Source organism: Carcharhinus amblyrhynchos, chromosome 9 (genome assembly GCF_965287045.1).
Source record: "Carcharhinus amblyrhynchos chromosome 9, sCarAmb.v2.hapA, whole genome shotgun sequence".
Lineage (NCBI taxonomy): Eukaryota > Metazoa > Chordata > Chondrichthyes > Carcharhiniformes > Carcharhinidae > Carcharhinus > Carcharhinus amblyrhynchos.
Window position 1 is genome coordinate 37,527,796 of NC_137332.1, and position 20,751 is coordinate 37,548,546.

A 20,751-nucleotide genomic window follows, 5' to 3' on the forward strand; every position below is an offset into this window, starting at 1 on the left:
ATTAGGGAAGGATAGAAAGTTTTTAGAAAACACAAGTCATAATTCATAATAGAGCCAAAAAGTGGCAGATGGAGTTTAACCCTGATAAGTGCAAGGTGATTCATTTTGGTAGGATAAACTTGAATGCAGATTACAGTCAACGGCAGGGTTCTAAGGAATGTGGAGGAACAGGGAGATGTTAGGGTTCATATCCACTGATCTCTGAAGGTTGCCACTCAAGTGGATAGAGCCGTGAAGAAGGCTTATAGTGTGTTAGCGTTTATTAACGGGGCGGGGGTTGAGTTGAAGAGCCGTGGGGTTATGCTGCAACTATACTGGACCTTGGTGAGACCACATTTGGAATATTGTGTTTAGTCCTGGTCATCTGACTATAAGAAGAATGTGGAAGCATTGGAGAGAGTGCAGAGGAGATTTACCAGGATGCTGCCTGATTTGGAGGGTAGGTCTTACGACGAAAGGTTGAGGGAGCTAGGGCTTTTTTCTTTGGAGCGGAGGAGGATGAGAAGCGACTTGATAGAGGTTTATAAGATGATGAGAGGGATTGATAGAGTGGACGTGCAGAGACTATTTCCTCGGGTGGATGTAGCTGTTACAAGGGGGGCATAACCATAAGGTTCATGGTGGGAGATATAGGAGGGATGTCCAAGGTAGATTCTTCACTGAGTGGTTGGGCTGTGGAATACACTGCCTGCTGTGATAGTGGAGTTGGACACTTTAGGAACTTTCAAGCGGTTATTGGATAGGCACATGGAGCACACCAGAATGATAGGGAGTGGGATAGCTTGATCTTGGGATTGGACATAGCTCGGCACAACATTGAGGGCCAAAGGACTTGTACTGTGCTGTATTGTCCTATGTTCTAAGAATATGGGTCAAACGTGGGGAGTTGGGATCAACTGGGAGGGCACCATAGTCGGCAAGCACCAATTAGGCTGAATGGCCTGTTTCTGTGCTGTATGCTGATTATAATGCCCTACAAGTCAAATGTTCAAGCTGCAATATAGTCCAGTGGTTTTCCTTATCTTGTTTCCTTTTGTGTTGAGAGCAACACAGTTTGGTGAGTACGATATATAAGATTGGTTTTGGGTATCCTGTGTTTAAAATTAAACATTTCATGACCACAAACTGACAGCTAATGTTTTCCATTTTAATAGGTTACAGCATTAATAAAGCTTAAACTGTGTGAAGATACGCATTTAGGAGAAGAAGTCGACAGAAACTGGGATGAAGTTTTTACACAGCAATATCTCTTTGACAGGCTTATCCATGAGGTATTTAATTAAAATATTAAATAAGCCAATTAAGTGTACTTAACTAGACAGAATTATATTCCAAATGATTTCGAGTGCATTAAAGTGCGTATGGGGGCACCTGAGAGCAGATTTCCAAGTCAGATCTGAATTGCGCCCAGATTCAGCACTTGGAATCAAAATGGTAAAATCAGGCCCATTGGCTCCGTAATACACTATACCACTGTTTTTAACTGCTTCACTTCCACTTACAGAATTTAGAAATGGAAAGGCAGCACTTTTTACTATTGCTTATTAGATTTTAATTCTGGAAAAAAAGTAATAGGATGGGTGCTAGAGAATACTTTAAAGTTCCCTTTTTTGTGCTTTTTATCCATTGTTTGGTGTTTTCCATTTAACTGGTGATGTTTCGTTCCATACTTATTGCACTACCCTGCTGGCCATACTTTTAAACACGTTCCCTCGTGGTGATTTTGATTTGGTTTGATTTATTATTGATTTATTACATGTATTAGTAATCGGTGAAAAATATTGTTTCTTGCGCGCTATACCAACAACGCATGACGTTCATAAAGGAGGAAATGAGAGAGTACAGAATGTAGTGTTACAGTTACAGCTAGGGTCATAGAACCCCTACAGTACAGAAGGAGGCCATTCAGCCCATTGAGTCTGCACTAATCACAATCACATCAGGCTCTAGTCCCATAAAACCACACATTTACCCTGCTATTCCCTGACACTAGGGTCAATTTAGCACAGCCAATCAACCTAACCCGCACATTTTTGGACTGTAGGAGGAAACCTGAGCACCTGTCAGAAACCCTCGCAGACATGGGTAGAATGTGCAGAATTTGCACAGGCAATGACTTGAGGCTGGAATTGAGTCCAGGTACCTAGCACTGTGAGGCAGCAGTGCTAACTACTGTGCCACCGTGCTGCTCACAACGTGAAATTGTACAGATTTCCCTCACCCTACATGAGAAAGCTGTTTTTGTCTAATGCAAGGTAGGTCCATTCAAAAGTCTGATGGCAGCAGGGAAGAAGCTGTTCTTGTGTCAGTTGGTACATGATCACAGACTTTTGTATCTTTTCCTGAAGGAAGGAGATGGAAGAGATATTGACTGGGTGCATGGAGTCCTTAATTATGCTGGCTGCTTTGCCGAGGCAGCGGGAAACGTAGACAAAGTCAGTGGATGGGAGGCTGGTTTGCATGATGGATTGGGTTACATTCTCAATCTCCTGTAGTTTCTTGCAGTCTTGGGCAGAGCAGGAGCCATACCAAGCTGCGATACAATCAGAAAGAAAGCTTTCTATGGTGTATCTGTAAAAGTTGGTGAGAATTGTAGCTGACATGCCAAATTTCCTTAGTCTTCTGAGAAAGTAGAGGCGTTGGTGGGCTTTCTTAACTGTCGTGTTGGTAGTGAAGGGGACCTGGATAGGTTGTTGGTGATCTGGACACCTAAAAACTCTCGACCCTTTCTACTTCATCCTGTTGAAGTAGACAGAGGCATGTTCTCCGCTACGCTTCCTTAAGTCGATGACCTTTGTTTTGTTGACATTGAGGGAGAGATTATTGTCGCCGCACCAGTTCATCAGATTCTCTATCTCATTCCTGTACTCTGTCTTGTCATTGTTTGAGATCTAACCCACTACAGTGGTGTCATCAGCAAACTTGAAAACTGAGTTGGAGGGAATTTGGCCACACAGTCATAGCTGTAAAAGGAGTATAGTATAGGGGGCTGAGAACACAGCCTTTTTGGGCACTGATGTTGAGGATCATCATGGAGGAGAAGTTGCTGTGTATGCTTACTGATTGTGGTCTGTGTGTTAGGAAGTTCAGGATCCAGTCACAGAGAAGAGCAGAGGCCCAGGCCACTGCGTTTGGAGATGAGTTTTGTAGGAACAATGGTTTTGAAGGCTGAGCCGTAGCCATTAGGAGTCTGACATTGATGTGTTTGTTATCCAGGTGTTCCAGGGCAGTTTGGCCTTTATCACCACAACACATTGCCCCTAATTCTCTGACATCTTCTGCTGCTTGATGCATCCTGCCTTATTTCATCATTCTCACATCTGCTTTAAATTCCTTATTTTCAACTGATATCCTGTGTTCCTGCCCATATTTGCCTTCAGGCCTCCACAGAGCAAAACCTGATCCTTAATGGTCTCCCAAATTCCTCAACCTCATCCTTCATATAAACTTCTCTCCCAAAATCTACCTATTTCATGAGGCTTCTCAACTCTGTCTCAATCACATCACATAAAAGGCCTGACCACTTACATGTGCCTCTCTGAGTCCTCATTCTCCAAACCCTCTTCTAACCCAGCTTCATTTTGTGTACACTTCTTGGGTGGAGTTTAGTGGGGGTGGGTGCTTTCCCAAGTTGACTTAAGCTCCTAATTGTCCAGCCTTTGATCCTCCCATTTGTCACCAATACTGTAGATCTTGGAGTACTGTGTGCAGTTCTGGTCGCCTCACTACAGGAAGGAAGTGGAAGCTATTGAGAGGGTGCAGAGGAGATTTACAAGGATGTTGCCTGGATTGGGAGGCATGCCTTATGAAGATAGGTTGAGGGAGCTAGGTCTCTTCTCCCTGGAGAGATGAAGGCTGAGAGGCGACCTGGTAGAGGCTGTTCACGAATACAAAGAACAACCCAGCACGGGAAACAGGCCCTTCGGCCCAACGAGCCCGCGCCGCCGCATCACCCTACACCTATTCTACCCTGCGTGTCTACGAATGGAACCCCTAACTTAGCCAGATTCAGGGGAGAATAGTGTCAATTTGGTAAAGCCAATCAGCCTAAGAGCACATCTTTGGAGTGTGGGAGGAAACCGGAGCGCCCGGAGGAAACCCACGCAACCACAGGGAGAATGCGCAAACTCCCACAGACACAGGCCCAAATCCATGTATCTGCACAGCTAGCAGTGCTAGTCACTGAGCTGTTGCGGCGCCCGTCTACCGGTCCAGGATCAAGCGCACACACACCGACACGAAGTACTAGGCCACTCCCGGAACTTCCAAGAGCAGCCCACGCACGACCCACCGTGTGCATGCCCCTCGTTTGACACGAGGTGGACCTCCACCTGCAGAATAAAAAGACAAAAACGTTAATCTGACAAGCCTGCTTTTCCGGTGTCTCCCGAGGTTCTAACCTTATTTAATAACCCCTACCATAACCCTCCATCCTCGTTTCACTCATGTGTCTATCTAACTGAACCTTAAACGAGTCCAACGTTCCTGCCTCCACCACCTTACTCGGTAGCGCGTTCCATACCCCCACAACTCTCTGCGTAAAGAACCTTCCTGTCACTTCCAAATTATACCTCTCCCCCCTCACCCTTAAATCATGACCTCTCGTGTTTGTACCCAGTCTAGGGAGCAGTCTCTCACTATTAACTCTATCTATTCCCTTCAGTATCTTATATACCTCTATCATGTCCCCCCTCAATCTCCGTCTTTCCAAGGAGAATAGTCCCAGTTTCTCCAACCTTTCCTCGTAACCCAGCCCCTCCATGCCAGGCAACATCCTGGTAAACCTCCTCTGCACCCTTTCCAGAGACTCCACGTCCTTCCGGTAGTAAGGTGACCAGAACTGGACGCAGTACTCCAAATGCGGTCTAACCAACGTTCTGTACAACTGAAGCATTAGACGGCAGCTTTTATACTCTATACCCCTTCCTATAAAGGCTAACATTCCATAAGCCTTCCTAACAACCTTCTCCACTTGTGACGCAACCTTCATGGATTTGTGAACCTGCACTCCCAGGTCCCTCTGTATGTCTGTACTCCTAATCTGTCTACCTTTTATCACATAGCTCCTCTCTGCATTATTCCTTCCAAAATGCATCACCTCGCACTTGTCAGGATTAAATTCCATCTGCCACCTATCTGCCCAATGCACCAACCTATCTATATCCTGTTGTATCACCTCACAATCCAGTTCAGTACCCGCCAACCCTGCCATCTTGGTGTCATCAGCAAACTTGTTGATCACACCACCTACGCTCTCTTCCAAGTCATTTATGTAGACTACAAAGAGGAGAGGTCCCAGTACTGAGCCCTGCGGCACACCACTGGTCACTGGCCTCCAGCCCGACAACGTCCCCTCCACAACTACCCTCTGTCTCCTATTACCCAGCCAGTTCTCAATCCACCTAGCTACCTGGCCTCGTATCCCATGCGCCTTAACCTTTTCTACCAGCCTACCGTGAGGGACTTTGTCAAACGCCTTACTGAAATCCATATAGATGACATCAACGGCTCTCCCATCGTCAACCGTTTTTGTCACCTCCTCAAAGAATTCCACCAGATTCGTAAGGCAAGACCTCCCTCTAACAAAGCCATGTTGCGTATCCCTAATCAGATCGCAACGCTCCAAATGCTCATACATCCTACCCCTAAGTATTTTTTCCATTAATTTCCCTACCACCGATGTCAAACTCACCGGTCTATAATTTCCAGGGTTATCCCTACTACCTTTTTTGAACAGCGGTACCACATTTGCTACCCTCCAGTCCTCTGGGACCTCACCTGTGTCCAAAGAAGAGACAAAGATTTGCGCCAGAGGCCCAGCAATTTCATCTTTCACCTCCCTAAGCAGCCTGGGATAAATACCATCAGGCCCCGGAGCTTTATCCATCCTTACGCTACCTAAAAGCCCTAGCACTTCCTCCCTCGTAATAGATATTTCCTGCAACTGATCCTCAGCTCCCTCCAAGAGACTGCACGATTCTGAACCCCTCTCCTTTGTGAATACAGACGCAAAGTATTCATTCAGGAGCTCCCCCATTCCCTCCGACTCAATACATAACTCTCCACTTTTGTCCCTAAGAGGACCAATTTTCCCTCTAACTACTCTCTTGCTTCTAATATAGGAATAAAATGCCTTTGGATTTTCCTTAATCCTACCAGCCAAAGCCATTTCATGCCCTCTCTTCGCCCTTCTAATTCCCCTTTTTAGCTCCCTCCTACTCTCTCTATATTCCTCCAGCACAATCTCCGTACCCAGTCGTTTCGACCTAACATACGCCTCCCTCTTCTTCCTGACCAAGTCTTCAATACCCCCTGTAATCCACGGCTCTCTAATCCTACCTTTCCCATCCTTCCGCTTAACTGGAACATACCTCCCCTGCAACCATTTCATTTTGCCCTTAAAAGCCTCCCACTTGCCAACCGTGGACTTGCCAGCTAATAGTCCCTCCCGATCAGTGTCCTGCAGCTCCCTCCTAATCCTGCTATAGCTCGCCTTTCCCCAGTTCAGCACACTCCCGTTCGGCCGGCATTCGTCCCTTTCCATTTTTATCCTAAAGTAGACAGACTTGTGGTCACTGTTAGCCACATGTTCGCCTACCTCTACCTCACCCACCTGCCCCGGCTCATTACCCAACACTAAATCCAGTATAGCCCCTCCCCTAGTCGGGCTGGTTACATACTGCTCTAGCGACCCTTCCAAAACACATTTCACAAACTCCTCTCCCTCCGTACCCCCAGCTCTAGGCCCCCTCCAATTCACTCCGGGAAGATTAAAGTCACCCACTACAACCACTCTATTCTTCCTACACCTGTCCAAAATGCCCCTGCAAATGCCTTCCTCCACCGACCTCGGGCTGTTGGGTGGCCTATAGTACACCCCTAGCAACGTAATCTCTCCCTTTTTATTCCTCAACTCCACCCACAGTGACTCAATCCCTATCTCTTCTACATTGTCCTCCCTCTGCACTACTGTGATGCTTTCCTTGACTAACAGTGCCACCCCTCCACCTCTCTTCAACCCTCCTCTGTCACACCTAAAACACTTGTACCCAGGAACATTCAGCTGCCAGTCCTGCCCTTCCCGTAACCACGTCTCTGTTACAGCCACCACATCTAACTGCCTCACAACCATCAAGGCCCTAAGCTCATCCGTTTTCCCTGCCACACTCCTAGCATTGAAACAGACACAGTTCGACCCATGAGTGTCCCTCGGAACCTCCTCCTCCCTGATAATTTTCTTTTCACCTGACTCTCTCCCAGCCACCTCCCCACCCCCCCTCCCTATTAGTTTAAACCATTCCTAAACACACCAGCTAACCTCCCCGCTAAGACACTAGTTCCCCTCCCGTTCAAATTCTCCCCACCCCTCCTGTACAGTTGCCCTTCTCTCCTAAACACCTCCCAGTGATCCACAAAAGTAAAGCCCTCTACCCTACACCAATCCCTCAACCATGCATTCAACTGCATGATCTCGTCATTCTTTGCCCTGCTAGTACTGGGCAGCAACCCAGAGAGTGCCACCCTGGAGGTCCTGCTCTTTAGTTTGGACCCCAACTCCCTAAATTGCCTACGGACCGCTACCCTACTCCTCCTTCCTATGTCCCCCTCCCCTATGTGTACTATGACCTCTGCCTGGGTCCCCTCCCCTTTCAAAATTCCCTTTAGCCTTTCCGTTACATCCTTTACCCCTGCTCCAGGGAGGCAGACCACCATCCTGGAGTCGCGCCTCTGTCCACAGAACCTCCTATCAATGCCTCTGACCCTCCCATCCCCTACCACTATCACCTTGCCAGCCCCCTTCTGTCCCTCTAAGTCAGTCTCCCCTTCCTGCCTATCTTTCTGTGCCCCTGTCGACGAACCTTGGGGGGCCTCCGGGGAGGCCGGGGGACCCTGACTACTCTTCTTCCTCTTTCTCCTCCTAACAGTCGTCCACCCTTCCTGCTCTTCACCCCTTGGGACCTCTTCCTGCTCGTGGTTCCTAGCCATCAACTCCTCGTTTTTCCTGACTAGAAACGCATCCTCCAAACGCCCCTCGAGTTGCCTGACCCGGGCCCTCAAGTGCTGCAGTTCTAAACATTTACTGCAGATGTGGACCTTGGGGACACGTGACACCACCAAGAACTCCCACATGTGGCACCTGACACAACTTATATTCCTCCCTATATTCCCTGCCACGTCCCGACCTCCTGTAAGCGCCCAAAGGTAGAATGTGCAACGCCCCTTCTCTAAGCCTACTCTCGCCTAAGCCCAGCAAGCCAAAGCCCTTCTCACTCAGTTCCCGCTCCCGACGCTGCCCGCTGTATGCTGCTACCCCTTTTTTATACCCCCCGCTCCCCCTTAACGACAATCCCCTCGCCTAACTTCCAGTACGGAAGTAAACTACACTCTAACAAGCCCCGAGAACTGGAAGTACAGGAAAAAAGCGGTTTTCAATTCAAATCAGTCACTCACCACAGCCACCAGGTTCAATGCTCCAGAGAATAGATAGGGTGGATTCTCGGAGGCTGTTTCCCAGGGCTGAAATGGTCGCTACAAGAGGACACAGGTTTAAGGTGCTGGGAAGCAAGTACAGAGGAGGTGTTAGGGGTAAGTTTTTCACTCAAAGGGTGGTGAGTGAGTGGAATCAGCTGCCGTTGGTGGTGGTAGAGGCGAACTCGCTGGGGTCTAAGACTTCTGGATGAGTATATGGAATCTAATGGGATTGGGAGTTACAGAGAGTTCTATGGCTTGGTAGGTATAGATGTGATCGGCGCAACTTATGGGCCGAAGGGCCTGTTTGTGCTGTAGTGTTCTATGTTCTATCTGTTCAGCTTTTCATTCATTATCTGCTTTTGATAACCTAGTCCTGAGTGCAAACTATTTTCCTACTCAGATCATTTAATTTCTCTACCTAATATCCTTGGAGTACAGGCTTGATTAAGTGCATCTGCCATACAAATCTTAACTATCCACCATCATAGAAAAGAAGCAGGAATAGGCCCTTCAACCCTGTTCCGCCATTCATTTTGCTCATGGCCGATCATCAAAATCAATATCCTGATTCTGCCTTTCCCCTTCCCCTTATCCCTTGATCCCTTTAGCCCCAAGAGCTATATCCAATTTCCTCTTGAACTCGCACAGTGTTTTGGCCTCAATTACTTTCTGTAGTAGTGGACCTCGCTTGATTACAGTCAAACACTATCAAAGCTCATCTGTCAAAACCACCCATTATTCTAGGATTATTCTGGACAGCAACATTAATCCCTAATTTCTTTTCTCTATTACCATGTGTCTTTAAATCCTAGCAGTACTGGATGGCCTGGCAGAGCAAAAGTACAATCCCTTTACATTTTTACACTATTATGCTTTTATTGCAGTACTTTTTGTCTTATTGCACACAAACACTATTGATTCATAAATGTAATCCTTGTACGTTAGCAGCATACTTTGTTGCATTCAATATATGTTCACTCCTGTGATACCTTATTCCTATACAATTTATTTTACACATTTGGGTGGCTGTAAAATAATTTTCCTCAATCAATGAGCTGCAACAAATCTCAATCTTTTCACGGCGCTGTCCAGATCATGTCTCAAAAGTCATGCTGCACTGCTGTAGTGGCCTGCAAATGTGATTCTTGGATATCGTGGTAATAAGCAAGGACATGGTCCTTTGAGTTATGCAAGCTAATTTCGCAAAGGTTGGAGACTCATATATGGTATGTGAAATTAGGAGATGTCTTTGTTCCAAGCCTGGTTATTGAAAGTGTTATGCTCCTATATGATCAGGTTAAGGCCTAGTTACTTTTGTTTAAAGTTGACAAAGCTTGAGATCCAAGACAGTTGCTAAAAGAATAAGGCCACAAGATTCCACATGTTTTGAAGAGAAAAAACAAAGCTTTTGATACAAGATCACAAGCAACTTACAATATTCATCAAATGTGGTTGAACACACTGCTCATCAAATAGTCAACACAACTGAGACAGTTAGCAACCCACTTAGATGTCAGTAACCACTGAATTAATCAAAACTCGCTTTAGAATTCTCTTCAAAGATTGCTCCAACTTGGACTGCCTCAACGATTGTCCACCTTGCAGGGTTTCAGTCCTATCTCCCAAGACTCCATTCCCTAGATTCCCAAATCTGCATCTCAACACCAATTTGCAAATAGACCTTCAGCTCTTTGGCCACGGCAGTAAATCATTACTGCTGCAAGATGTTAGTTTTGCTTCAACAGCCCACAGCATGGAATCATCAGTCTTCTGCCATCTTCTGAGACCTCCAGAGCTACTCCGGAATCCTCACTACTTGAGGATTCCTACCAGTGATGTCATCCTCCTCCCACTGGCTCCCTCCGTTTTTCTCTAAGGGATCTCTTCAGTTCTCTCTGGGACCTCTTCCCTTTACTCTGGTTTCCGTCTTTAGAATTCTTCCCTGTTTCCTCTCCCTTTTCTGGGACTGTTCTCTGATTAAAATAAAAGTGACTGCTTCCGTACTGCTGTTCACGAATCCTTGAATTAATCTGGGTGACCGATAAAAGCACTCCCTGAGCGTTCCCGCGCTTGTTTATTAAGCAGGAACAAATGTCATTAGTATCAGAATATCTGGTACTTTACATGTTACAGTCTCCACCATCTGCAAGCTTATGTAGCGCACATGAACACAAGTAGGTTTATCACAAAGGGTACTAGTTAGATTCCCTAAAGCAGCAAACCATTCAGCCCATCGAGTCTGCACTGACTCTCTCCGCCAGCATCTTACTCAGGTCCTAGCCCTGTAACTTCATATATTTACCCTGCTAATGCCTCTAACCTACACATCTTGAGGCAATTCAGCATGGCCAATTCACCTAACCTGCACATCTTTGAAGTGTGGGAGGAAACTGGAGCACCCAGAGAAAACCCATGCAGACACAGTGAGAACATGCATACTCTATAAGGCTGGAATCACACCTGGGTCTCTGGTGCTAAGGCAGCAGTACTAATCACTATCACCATGCTGAGTTGTACTTTGCTCCTTGATGGCTGCAAACAAAATACTTAAGTATTGTTGCTATTGTAATACAGGAAACTCAGATAGTTTGCACAGTTCTTTCTGAATATTTTGATACAATATCAAATTCCATTATTTTTAAACTACTCAATTTTTGCATCTCTCCCCAAATTTTTTCTGTTACTATTCAGTAATTGGTCCCTAAGTTATGTGAGAAAATGCAGACCTACATGCACCATCCAATGTGTGATGGAGCAGTACCACTTCCATAATACAATAATTTTGGAAGAAATTGCAAACTGCAGGCAAGCGTGGAGAAAACGTTCATAGTTTGATTTTTTTTGTTTTGATGAATATTGATTCAGAATAGTCCTTTTTTATGATTGTATTAACAAGAGCAACAAGTGTTTTGCTATCCTGATTATATGCAACCTGATTTTATCCTGATATCATCTTGTTCTAACAGATTGAAGCTCTTAAGTCATTTACCAAAGCAGACTTGATCAAATGGTTCCAAGCCCATCAAGGAAACAAGAGCAAAAAACTTAGTATTCATGTAAGTGCAGTGCACCCATTAGATTTGATCTTAAATTTAAATGATCTCAGATGTATAATGCTTCATGTGTAGGAGACATTTCCTGAAATGTCATTTGTTTTAGGTTAAATGAAATGTCAAATAGTGAAGCTCAAACGTTTTTATTATTCTTAGTAAATTTTTAAAAAGTCTACTTTTCAATGATTTTGTACATTTCCTCAAAAGCATTAGTACTTGAACCATGGAATTAAAAGAATCCTAGCTATAAGACATGGAAAGATATGCTCCTCCGCTATCTGGACTATAAGAAGTCTCACAACACCAGGTTAAAATCCAACAGATTTATTTGGTAGCATGAGTTTTTGGAGTGTCGCTCCTCCTTCAGATGAGTGAAGAGTTGTGTTCACAAACAGGGCATACATCGACACAGACTCAATTTACAAGATAATGGTTGGAACACGAGTCTTTGCAGATACAGACAATGTGAGTGGAGAGAGGGTTAAAAGAGGTGTGAATTGTCTCCAGCCAGGACAGTTAGTGAGATTTTACAAGCCCAGGCAAGTCATGGGGGAGTTACAGATAGTGTGACATGAACCCAAGATCCCAGTTGAGGCCATCCTCATGTGTGCAGAACTTGGCAATCAGTTGCTCGGCAATTCTGCGTTGTGTGTTGTGAAGGCCGCCTTTGAGAGCGCTTACCCGAAGATCAGAGGCTGAATGTCCATGACTGCTGAAGTGTTCCCTGACAGGAAGAGAACACTCCTGCCTGGTGATTGTCGAAGCGTCTGCATAGTCTCGCCCATGTAACATGCCTCAGGACATCGTTTCCTGCAGCATATCAGGTAGACAATGTTGGCCAAGTCGCAAGAGTATGTACCGTGTAGCTGGAGTTCTCATGTGAGATGATGGCATCTGTGTCAATGATCCACCACAACTTGCGGAGGTTGTTGTGACAGGGTTGTGTGGTGTCGTGGTCACTGTTCTTCTGAAGGCAGGGTAGTTTCCTGTGCAGAATGGTCTGTCTGAGGTCGTGTGGTTGTTTGAAGGCAAGAAGTGGGGGTGTGGGGATGGCCTTGGCGAAATGTTCGTCTTCATCAATGACATGTTGAAGGCTCCAGGGAAGATGTCATAGGTTCTCTGTTCCGGGCAAGTACTGGACGACGACGGGTACTCTGTCTGCCGTGTCATGTGTTTGTCTTGAGGAGGTCGGTGCGGTTTTTCCCTGTGGTGCATCAGAACTGTCGAACGATAAGTCGAGTGCCATATCCTGCTCATATATGAGAGCTTCTGTCAGCAACTGTTGCAGTCCTCCTCATCTGAGCAGCTCTTGCGTATACAGAGGGTTTGTCTGTAGGGGATGGCTTCTTTTAATGTGCTTAGCGTGGAAGCTGCAGTATCGTGAAGTTATTCTGCCACAACCCTGTCACTGCAACTTCTGCAAGATGTGCCAGATCATTGACACGGATGCCATCACCTCGCATGAGAACACCATCCACCAGGTACACAGTACATACTCTTGCGATTCAGCCAACCTTGTCTGATACACTGCAGGAAAGGATGTCCCAAAGCATGGTACATGGGCGAGACCATGCAGGTGCTACAACAATGGATGAATGAGCACCGCTCAACAAATGTAAATTGAGTCTGTGTCTATGTACGCCCTGTTTGTGAACACAGCTCTTCACCCTCCTGAAAGAAGGAGCAATACTCTGAAAGCTTGTGCTACCAAATAAACCTGCTGGATTTTAACCTAGTGTTGAGACTTATTACTGTGCTTACCCCAGTCCAATGCCAGCATTTTCACATCATGGCTATCCGGACTATTCCAATCACAACTGTAAATCGATGTTGAAAAGATTTGACAGAAATTCACATACCCTTGTCTTGTAAAATAGTGATCAAAAAAAACCAAGCAGTATGAGAAATCTGGACCTATATATTGCTGGCTAACCCAACATTTATTGTCCATTTCCTAATTGCTTTTGAGGTGGTAGTGTGCAGCTGACTTCAATCAGTGCAGTCATGTGTTACAGGAATGCCCAGAATGCTGTTAGGAAGTTCCAGGATTTCCAGTCTCCACCTCTATCCTATCCATCCCATTCATCGTCTTATACGTCTCAATGAGATCTCCCCTCACTCTTCTAAACTCTTAACGAGTACAAGCCTAGTTTATTCAGCCTCTCCTCATAGCTCAACCCCCTCAACTCCGGCATCAGCCTAGTAAACCTCCTCTGCACTCCCTCCAAGGCCAAAATATCCTTGTGTAAGTACGGTGCCCAAAACTGCACACAGTACTCCAGCTGCGGCCTCACCAATGCCCTATACAGCCGCAGCAAGACCTCCCTACTTTTATATTCAATCCCCCTCGCTATGAAGGCCAGCATCCCATTTGCCTTCCTGACCACCTGCTGCACCTGCAAGCTGGGTTTTTGTGACTCATGCACAAGGACCCCAAGGTCCCTCTGCACCGTTGCCTGCTGCAGTTTTTTGCCACGTAAGTAATAATCCTTCCTACCAAAGTGGACCACCTCGCACTTGCCAACATTAAATTCCATTTGCCAGTTCCTGGCCCATTCGTCCAGCCTATCTAGATCCTTCTGTAGACTCTCCACTCCCTCTGCACAATTTGCCGTTCCACCAATCTTGATGTCATCAGCAAATTTCGACACCATACACTCGGTTCCCTCCTACAGATCATCTATATAAATGGTAAATAGCTGAGGCCCCAGCACCGACCCCTGGGGCACTCCACTAGTCACCAACTGCCAATCCGAATAGCACCCACTGACCCCCACTCTCTGCCTCCTATTTGACAACCAATCCTCTATCCACGCTAACACCCTACCCCCAACTCCATGTCCCCTGACCTTCTGCAATAACCTCTTGTGCGGTACCTTGTCAAACGCCTTCTGAAAATCAAGAAAGACCACACCCACCGGCTCTCCTTTATCCACTGCCCTAGACACATCCTCATAGAACTCCAGTAAATTTGTCAGACATGACTTCCCTTTAACGAAACTGTGCTGCGTCTGCTCTATCATGCAATTCCCCTCAAGATGCCTCGCTATTTCCTCCTTGATGACAGATTCTAACATTTTTACCTACAACAGATGTTAAACTAACCGGCCTATAATTCCCTGCCTTTTGCCTGGCACCCTTCTTAAACAATGGCGTAACATTAGCTGTTTTCCAATCTTCCGGCACTTCCCCGGAATCCAGCGACGTCTGGAAAATAACCACCAAGGCATCCACTATCACCTCCACCATTTCTTTCAGAAATGAATATGATTTGAAGTCAAGGGCTTGAAGGGGAACATGCAGGTGGTAGTGTTCCCCTTGCATCTGCTGCCCTTGCATGTTGTTTAAAGTGGTGGTCACTGATTTTTTTTAAAATTACAATTGTCACATCTGTTTTGCAATTGAACTGCACAGTAGTGTTCTAACATGAACAAAGATTGAAAATCCTCAACATAGTGCTTTCCACATTTCAGTCGCATCTCTCTCAAATGTATCTTCATTTTGATTTCTCTTTTCATAAAAGGTTAACTGTAAATTTAACTGTACTGATTACAATTAATGAACATGACTACCACTAACTTTTATGTTTTAAGCAGTTAGCCTGGGTAGGCAGAATCTCTCTTTTCTGTTTTTATTCCAATTTAATCAAATCAAATCCAATTGAGAGTCTTAAGTTGAGACATTCCGGATCCAAGCTGACAGGATAGGGCTCTCACCTCCTGGCTTGGGCTTGACCTACATGATCCAAGCTGATCGGAGTAGGCAGAGCTCCTCCTCCAATGCTTGATCTTATTTGCATCTTAGCCAAAAGGCTGAGATACCACTTTTAAAAATTGCTTCAAATGAAGCTAAAATGTAATCTAATGACTTCAACCAAGCACAGCATGCAATATTGCACTTGATCTTAGCCGAAAGGCCACAGCTTTCCTGAATTCAGAAAGTGTGAATAAGTGCTGTAAGATGTCAGCAACAGTCTAAAGATTTTTGTTTTGTTACTTAAGTAACCTTTGAGATCCTGTTGTACTAATTCCTGTTGCTTTGATATTTTACAGGTGATTGGACAAGGGCAACAAGAACCAGAACCAGACCCAACCGCTGAAGATGCTTCATGTGAATCAAAGTTCCTGCATGGAGAAGCATGTCAGTTTATTTTTGTACCTGTGTCCCTTCAGATGGAACATGTGACCCCCATTAATGATATAACTGCTTTCACTTCAAAACTCAGACTTTACCCCTTTCATAAGATTTTGAAATGATGTGTGTCAATTGGAAAGGGTCACAGGACGAATATACGTGTTTAAGCATATACAGTTTACATGTAAAATTAAATCTTGATTCTTGGTATTTTGCTTTAAAAAAAGTATTCAACCATAAATTGGTGGAATGGCAGATGTAAGTGTGTCAATATAACTAGCTAATTTAAGAGTGTGTTTTGAAGTGTGTGCACTTCACTGATCACCTAACGATGCAATTGCATCAGAATTTATTGAGGCAACAATGCAGTAAATATTTGGATGATATTGTGCATTTTGCTTTGTCATTATCTTGCTTATTGGGGGAAAAAAAGTCACTTGGAACTTTGGCAAAGTATTCTTTTGAAGGAGGATGATGTATTTTAAAAATGCTCTGTTTGGCAGGCCTGCTAGTTATTCACTAGTAGATTTGGTTGTGAGGAATATTGAACTTATTCCAGATGTTTGCCTATTTTGTTCACCATTTCAGAATAGGAAGCGATCATTGATTTATTCAGCTTTATTAATTCTCCAACTAGCTGGTGGTGTGTTCAAATACTAAACTGATGTATTTGTAAAAGAAAATCCATTAAACAGAACTTTGAATGAACTGTTTTAATGCTTTATAATTTGAGGGGGTTTAATTTACTGGTTCTCTAACCAGAATAAATATGTCCCAGACAGTAAGACAATTGATGTGTTTTATTTAAATTAATAATTGCTCTGTCTTCTCAGTCTAAAACTAGTTCCTGGCAAGAATGAAACATTTTGGTGAAAGGTAAATGAACCAAGAACAGAACTAGGAAAGTAACCTATCATGTAGCCTACCAGCACTCAATCTAGGCTTATGGCTGGGAATAAAAAGGTAATTGATAGTTTGATGCTCATTGAACTATCATTTGAAGTATTTGCAATGTCATTGCATACATTTGTTTAATCACTGCAACCACCCTAGCAGGATGCACACCCCCCCCCCCCCCCCAACCCAGAATATTAGTTCTGGTCCTGCCCAAGTGCAACCTGTCCAGTTTGTACAGGTCTCAATACCGAGGAATCTGAAACTTTTTTAGCCATATATTCATCCTATGCTGTTTCATGGCACTGATAGTAATCCTGAGAGGTCCTACTTTTAAACTTGCTTTTTTTTAAACAACTTATTTAATTTGCACCACTGTGTACAATGAGGGAACTGACTGTTCACCCTAATACTACAGAACATCCTGCAACCACTCAGACATCTTTGACGCTAGCACCAGGGAGGTGAACATATGGCCACAGAAATGTCTATCTATTCCCCTCACAGTTGAAGCCCCTATGACTATTGCATTTCTATTTCTCCTACGCAGCAGAGTCAATGTTGCTGAGATAATTCTCCTCCACAGTATCCAAAATGATATTTGTTTTGCAGGGGAATAGCCAAAAGGAGGTTCCTGCACTGCCTGCATAGCTGTCTTGCTCTGCCTGGTGGTCATCTATTCCCTTCCTGCTTGTGGTATGAACACTTCTCTATTCATGCCATTCACAATACTCTCCACTTTGTGAATGCTCCAGTGTCCCCAGATGCCACACCAGCTCTGAAACACGGGCTTCCAGGGGCTACAGCTGAAGATGCTTCCTACATGTATGCTCTTCCTGGGAACTAGAAACTTTCCTGGTCTCCCACCTGGAATAAGCAGACATGGCTTGGACCTGTCCTCCCACATTAACCACTAAATTAATCCTTTTACTATCAATCAAGTGGAGCCCTTCTTCTCCACTCTATTATAGAATATATTTATAATCTACAATGAATCACAATGATAGCTTAATTATAACCAATAGTAATAGTAGTAACTGTATTCTGCACTTTTACACCTTACACTTAACCACCTGGTTCTGCTTTTAGATTCACTTTTTCTTTACTCCTCATCATCGCTAGTTCCTTTCAGAAGGTGGTGATGATCTGCTGCCTTAAACATCTATGGTGAATGTGCTCCCTAAATGAGGTTAGGGATTGCCAAGATTTTGATTGATTCAGTGATACGTCTAAGTCAGGACTGGTGGGCTCAGGGGAACATGACGACAGTGGACTTGTGCACCTGCTGTCTTTGTCCTCCCTGGTGGTGGACATTGTGGTTTGGGAGAGCTGTTAAAATGGTATATATAAACAAACATGCAGTGATGGATAGACGACCTTTACAGCAGCTTGACCAGAAGGCCTGCTCAAAGCTTTGCCTCTCCCATCTCAAGGTACAGGATACAACAAAGTAAATTTTAAAAATTGTCAAAGGTAGTCAGCAATTGCATAGGTAGGGCAGGACTGGCAGTTGATATGCAAAAAGGTAGAGTTCAAAGGAAAATCAGAAAAAAGGACACTAATATCCACCAGTAAAGTAGAGCTCTAAAAGTATTGCTGAGTATAGTTAGAAAATAGGAGGTGGTGGAAAATCATATGGGCAGTGTCCAGTTAAATGTTTTAAGTCAACAAGAGATTGTCAAAGGCTTATTAATAAAAATATGACTTTACAGAATTAATGACTATTCCTTTGAATATATTTAAGATCAGGATTATGCCCCTTCATATGATTAATGCATGTCCACATTAAAGTGCTCAGCAATTTCATTATGACAACTGAAAAATGTACTTATGAAGATTTATTTTGTTGCTACAATAAACAAGAAGAATGAAAACTAGCTGCAATTACATGTTACATCTTCCAGTTAGGTATCATTCTTGGAATAAAGTTTATACAGACTTCAATCAAACATAACACTCTGAAATTAATAAGGCCTCAAAGTGTTAAATTATAAAGCAAAATCATTGGCTTCATTTTCATTTTACATCTATATATAAACATTTATGCATCAGTACACTAATAAACACTGTCCATATTAATGAAATTCTCTCTCTCTCTATATATATATATGTACACATATCTATGAAAAGAGATTCAAGCAGTAATGAAACAGTTTAGTAAAGCCCTACATTTGTGCATGAAGGACTTAACACAATGTATGAAAGTGTTACCTTTTTTTTTACATCTAAAATGGCATTACAGAGTGCACTTAGTTGTACAGATATCCAAGAATTTTTTCCTTAGGTTGATTGCTTAAGATTGTTTTCAATGTATACACAAATTTTGGCAGATGAACTTGTATATGTAACTTGGAGATCTGCAACTAACATTACAATTTCTGATGTGGAGCAGGAGCAAAACATTCCCAACAGCCATTCTACAGCACTAAAAGAAGGAATCTTTTCACAACTCTTGCATGATGTTAATCGTTCCACCACACCTTTTTAAAGTCCAATTTCCCTGAGAAAGGAACCACTTAAAATATTACCAGATGAAACCTGGACAATGCATTTCTTCATTGAATGCATTTATGTAACCACAAAGCTACTATTATAGTTTTATTAAATCTTGATACAAAATTTTCTGTCGGATGAAAGGGAGTCACTTTCAGTTGAAGGCTTTAAATGGTGTTCTGTTGAGCCGTTTTTACATATCTTAATATCTATTGCCACCTAACCTCTTTAGCAGTGGATCATCGTATATCCAGCATTCTCCATCTTCATGAAACACCTAGAGAGATCAAAAAGTTTCCAATTTCATTTCAAGTCCTTTAAGCTTATCAATTAAATTTTGACATTACAGTATAATACAAATAATAGCTTTGGTTCTATTGATTTGTAGATTAGAAGACATACCCCAATGATTGGTCAATGCCTTTCACCATTCAATGTAGCACAAAGCTATACAAGGCAGAAGATCCTATGTTGGATTCCTGGTCTGTGCTGGGTTAGTGCCAGAGTAGCAGTCAGGGATCCACAACTTGCTTGAGAATTCTTTGAATGGTAGTGGAGAAGAAAAAAGGAATTTCTGCTTCTATTCACTATTTAATTGAGTCTTGTGGGGAAGTCAGAGGGGTATCTAATTGGACAGTGACAACATCTGCTTGGTCTGTAGGCTATCAAAATTCCCTCAGTAGGCTATAAAAATTCACTAAGAGGACTGACCAAAACTAATCATCACTTGCTTGTGATACCACAGGTATCTTCTGAGGACACAGATGATGTATTAGCAGTAGAGAACTAGTATATAAAAGAGTTGTGTTTGCAGCAAGGAAGCTAAGCTTACAGGGATAATTAACATGACATTGCAAAGTTTTTATAATTCACTGTTTAAACTTCTATCCAACTCTGGGAACTACAGTTTAGAAAGGATTTCAAGGCAGATGAACTGAGATCTAATCATTGATTATGAAGTATATCGTATTTTCCTTGGTTTTGTATACTCTTATGCCTTGATCTTAAGCCAATCATCCCATATGTTTTTTTATAAAACTGCTTTATTTGCAGGTTTTGCCACCTTTAAAGATTTTGTGTATGTGAACCCTCGCATCTTGCTCTCTTTTTAAAAATGTTATACTGCCTCTCATTTTTCATTCCAAGATGCATCACATCACAGTCATCAGAATTAAATTTAATCTGATATGTGTTTACTCATTTTCAGCAGTCTATCCACGCCCACCTGAAATCTGCTACTATCCTCAGTTTCCTGTATTTCCATGCTTTGCAATCTGCAAACTTTGTACCCAGATCCAGGTCATTAATATGTCACACGAACAATGGTACCACTGTATACTCCCCTCCAGTCTCAAAAATAATTTCACTCCTATTTTCTGTTTTCAGTCTCAGCTAATTTTGTATCCTTCCTGCCACTGCCCTTGGTGGCACAGTAGCACAGTGGTTAGCACTGCTGCCTCAGAGCACTAGGGATCCAGGTTCAATTCCTGGCTTGGGTCACCGTGTGAAGTTTGCACATTCTCCTCATGTTACTGTGTTTCCTCCCAGTCTGAAAAATGTGCTGGTTAGATGCATTGACCTGGACAGGCACCAAAATGTGGCAATAGGGGAATTTAACATCGCAGTGTTAATGTGAGTCTTATTTGTGACTAATAACTAAACTTTTCTTGTGCATCTATTTATCTCACAACACCAAGTTAAAGTC

General features: G+C 43.5%; 2 protein-coding genes across 5 annotated transcripts in view; one reads left to right on the forward strand and one right to left on the reverse strand.

Annotated features, from left to right (window-relative positions):
* The window catches only part of LOC145347729 (nardilysin-like), a 97,787-nt gene extending 81,420 nt beyond the window's left edge, over nucleotides 1-16,367 (forward strand). Inside the window, exons 29-31 of the mRNA XM_080195472.1 lie at nucleotides 1,155-1,271; nucleotides 11,439-11,528; nucleotides 15,578-16,367. Coding sequence (XP_080051598.1) covers nucleotides 1,155-1,271; nucleotides 11,439-11,528; nucleotides 15,578-15,781 — 411 coding nt within the window. The 3' untranslated portion in view covers nucleotides 15,782-16,367. The remainder of the gene's footprint in view (nucleotides 1-1,154; nucleotides 1,272-11,438; nucleotides 11,529-15,577) is intronic.
* A 2,009-nt stretch (nucleotides 16,368-18,376) lies between these two features.
* osbpl9 (oxysterol binding protein-like 9) overlaps nucleotides 18,377-20,751 on the reverse strand; it is a 218,719-nt gene continuing 216,344 nt past the window's right edge. For all 4 annotated transcript variants that reach the window (XM_080195474.1, XM_080195473.1, XM_080195475.1 and 1 more), the window contains one exon: nucleotides 18,377-19,323. In XM_080195474.1, the coding sequence (XP_080051600.1) occupies nucleotides 19,249-19,323 (75 nt within the window). In that variant the 3' untranslated portion in view covers nucleotides 18,377-19,248. The remainder of the gene's footprint in view (nucleotides 19,324-20,751) is intronic.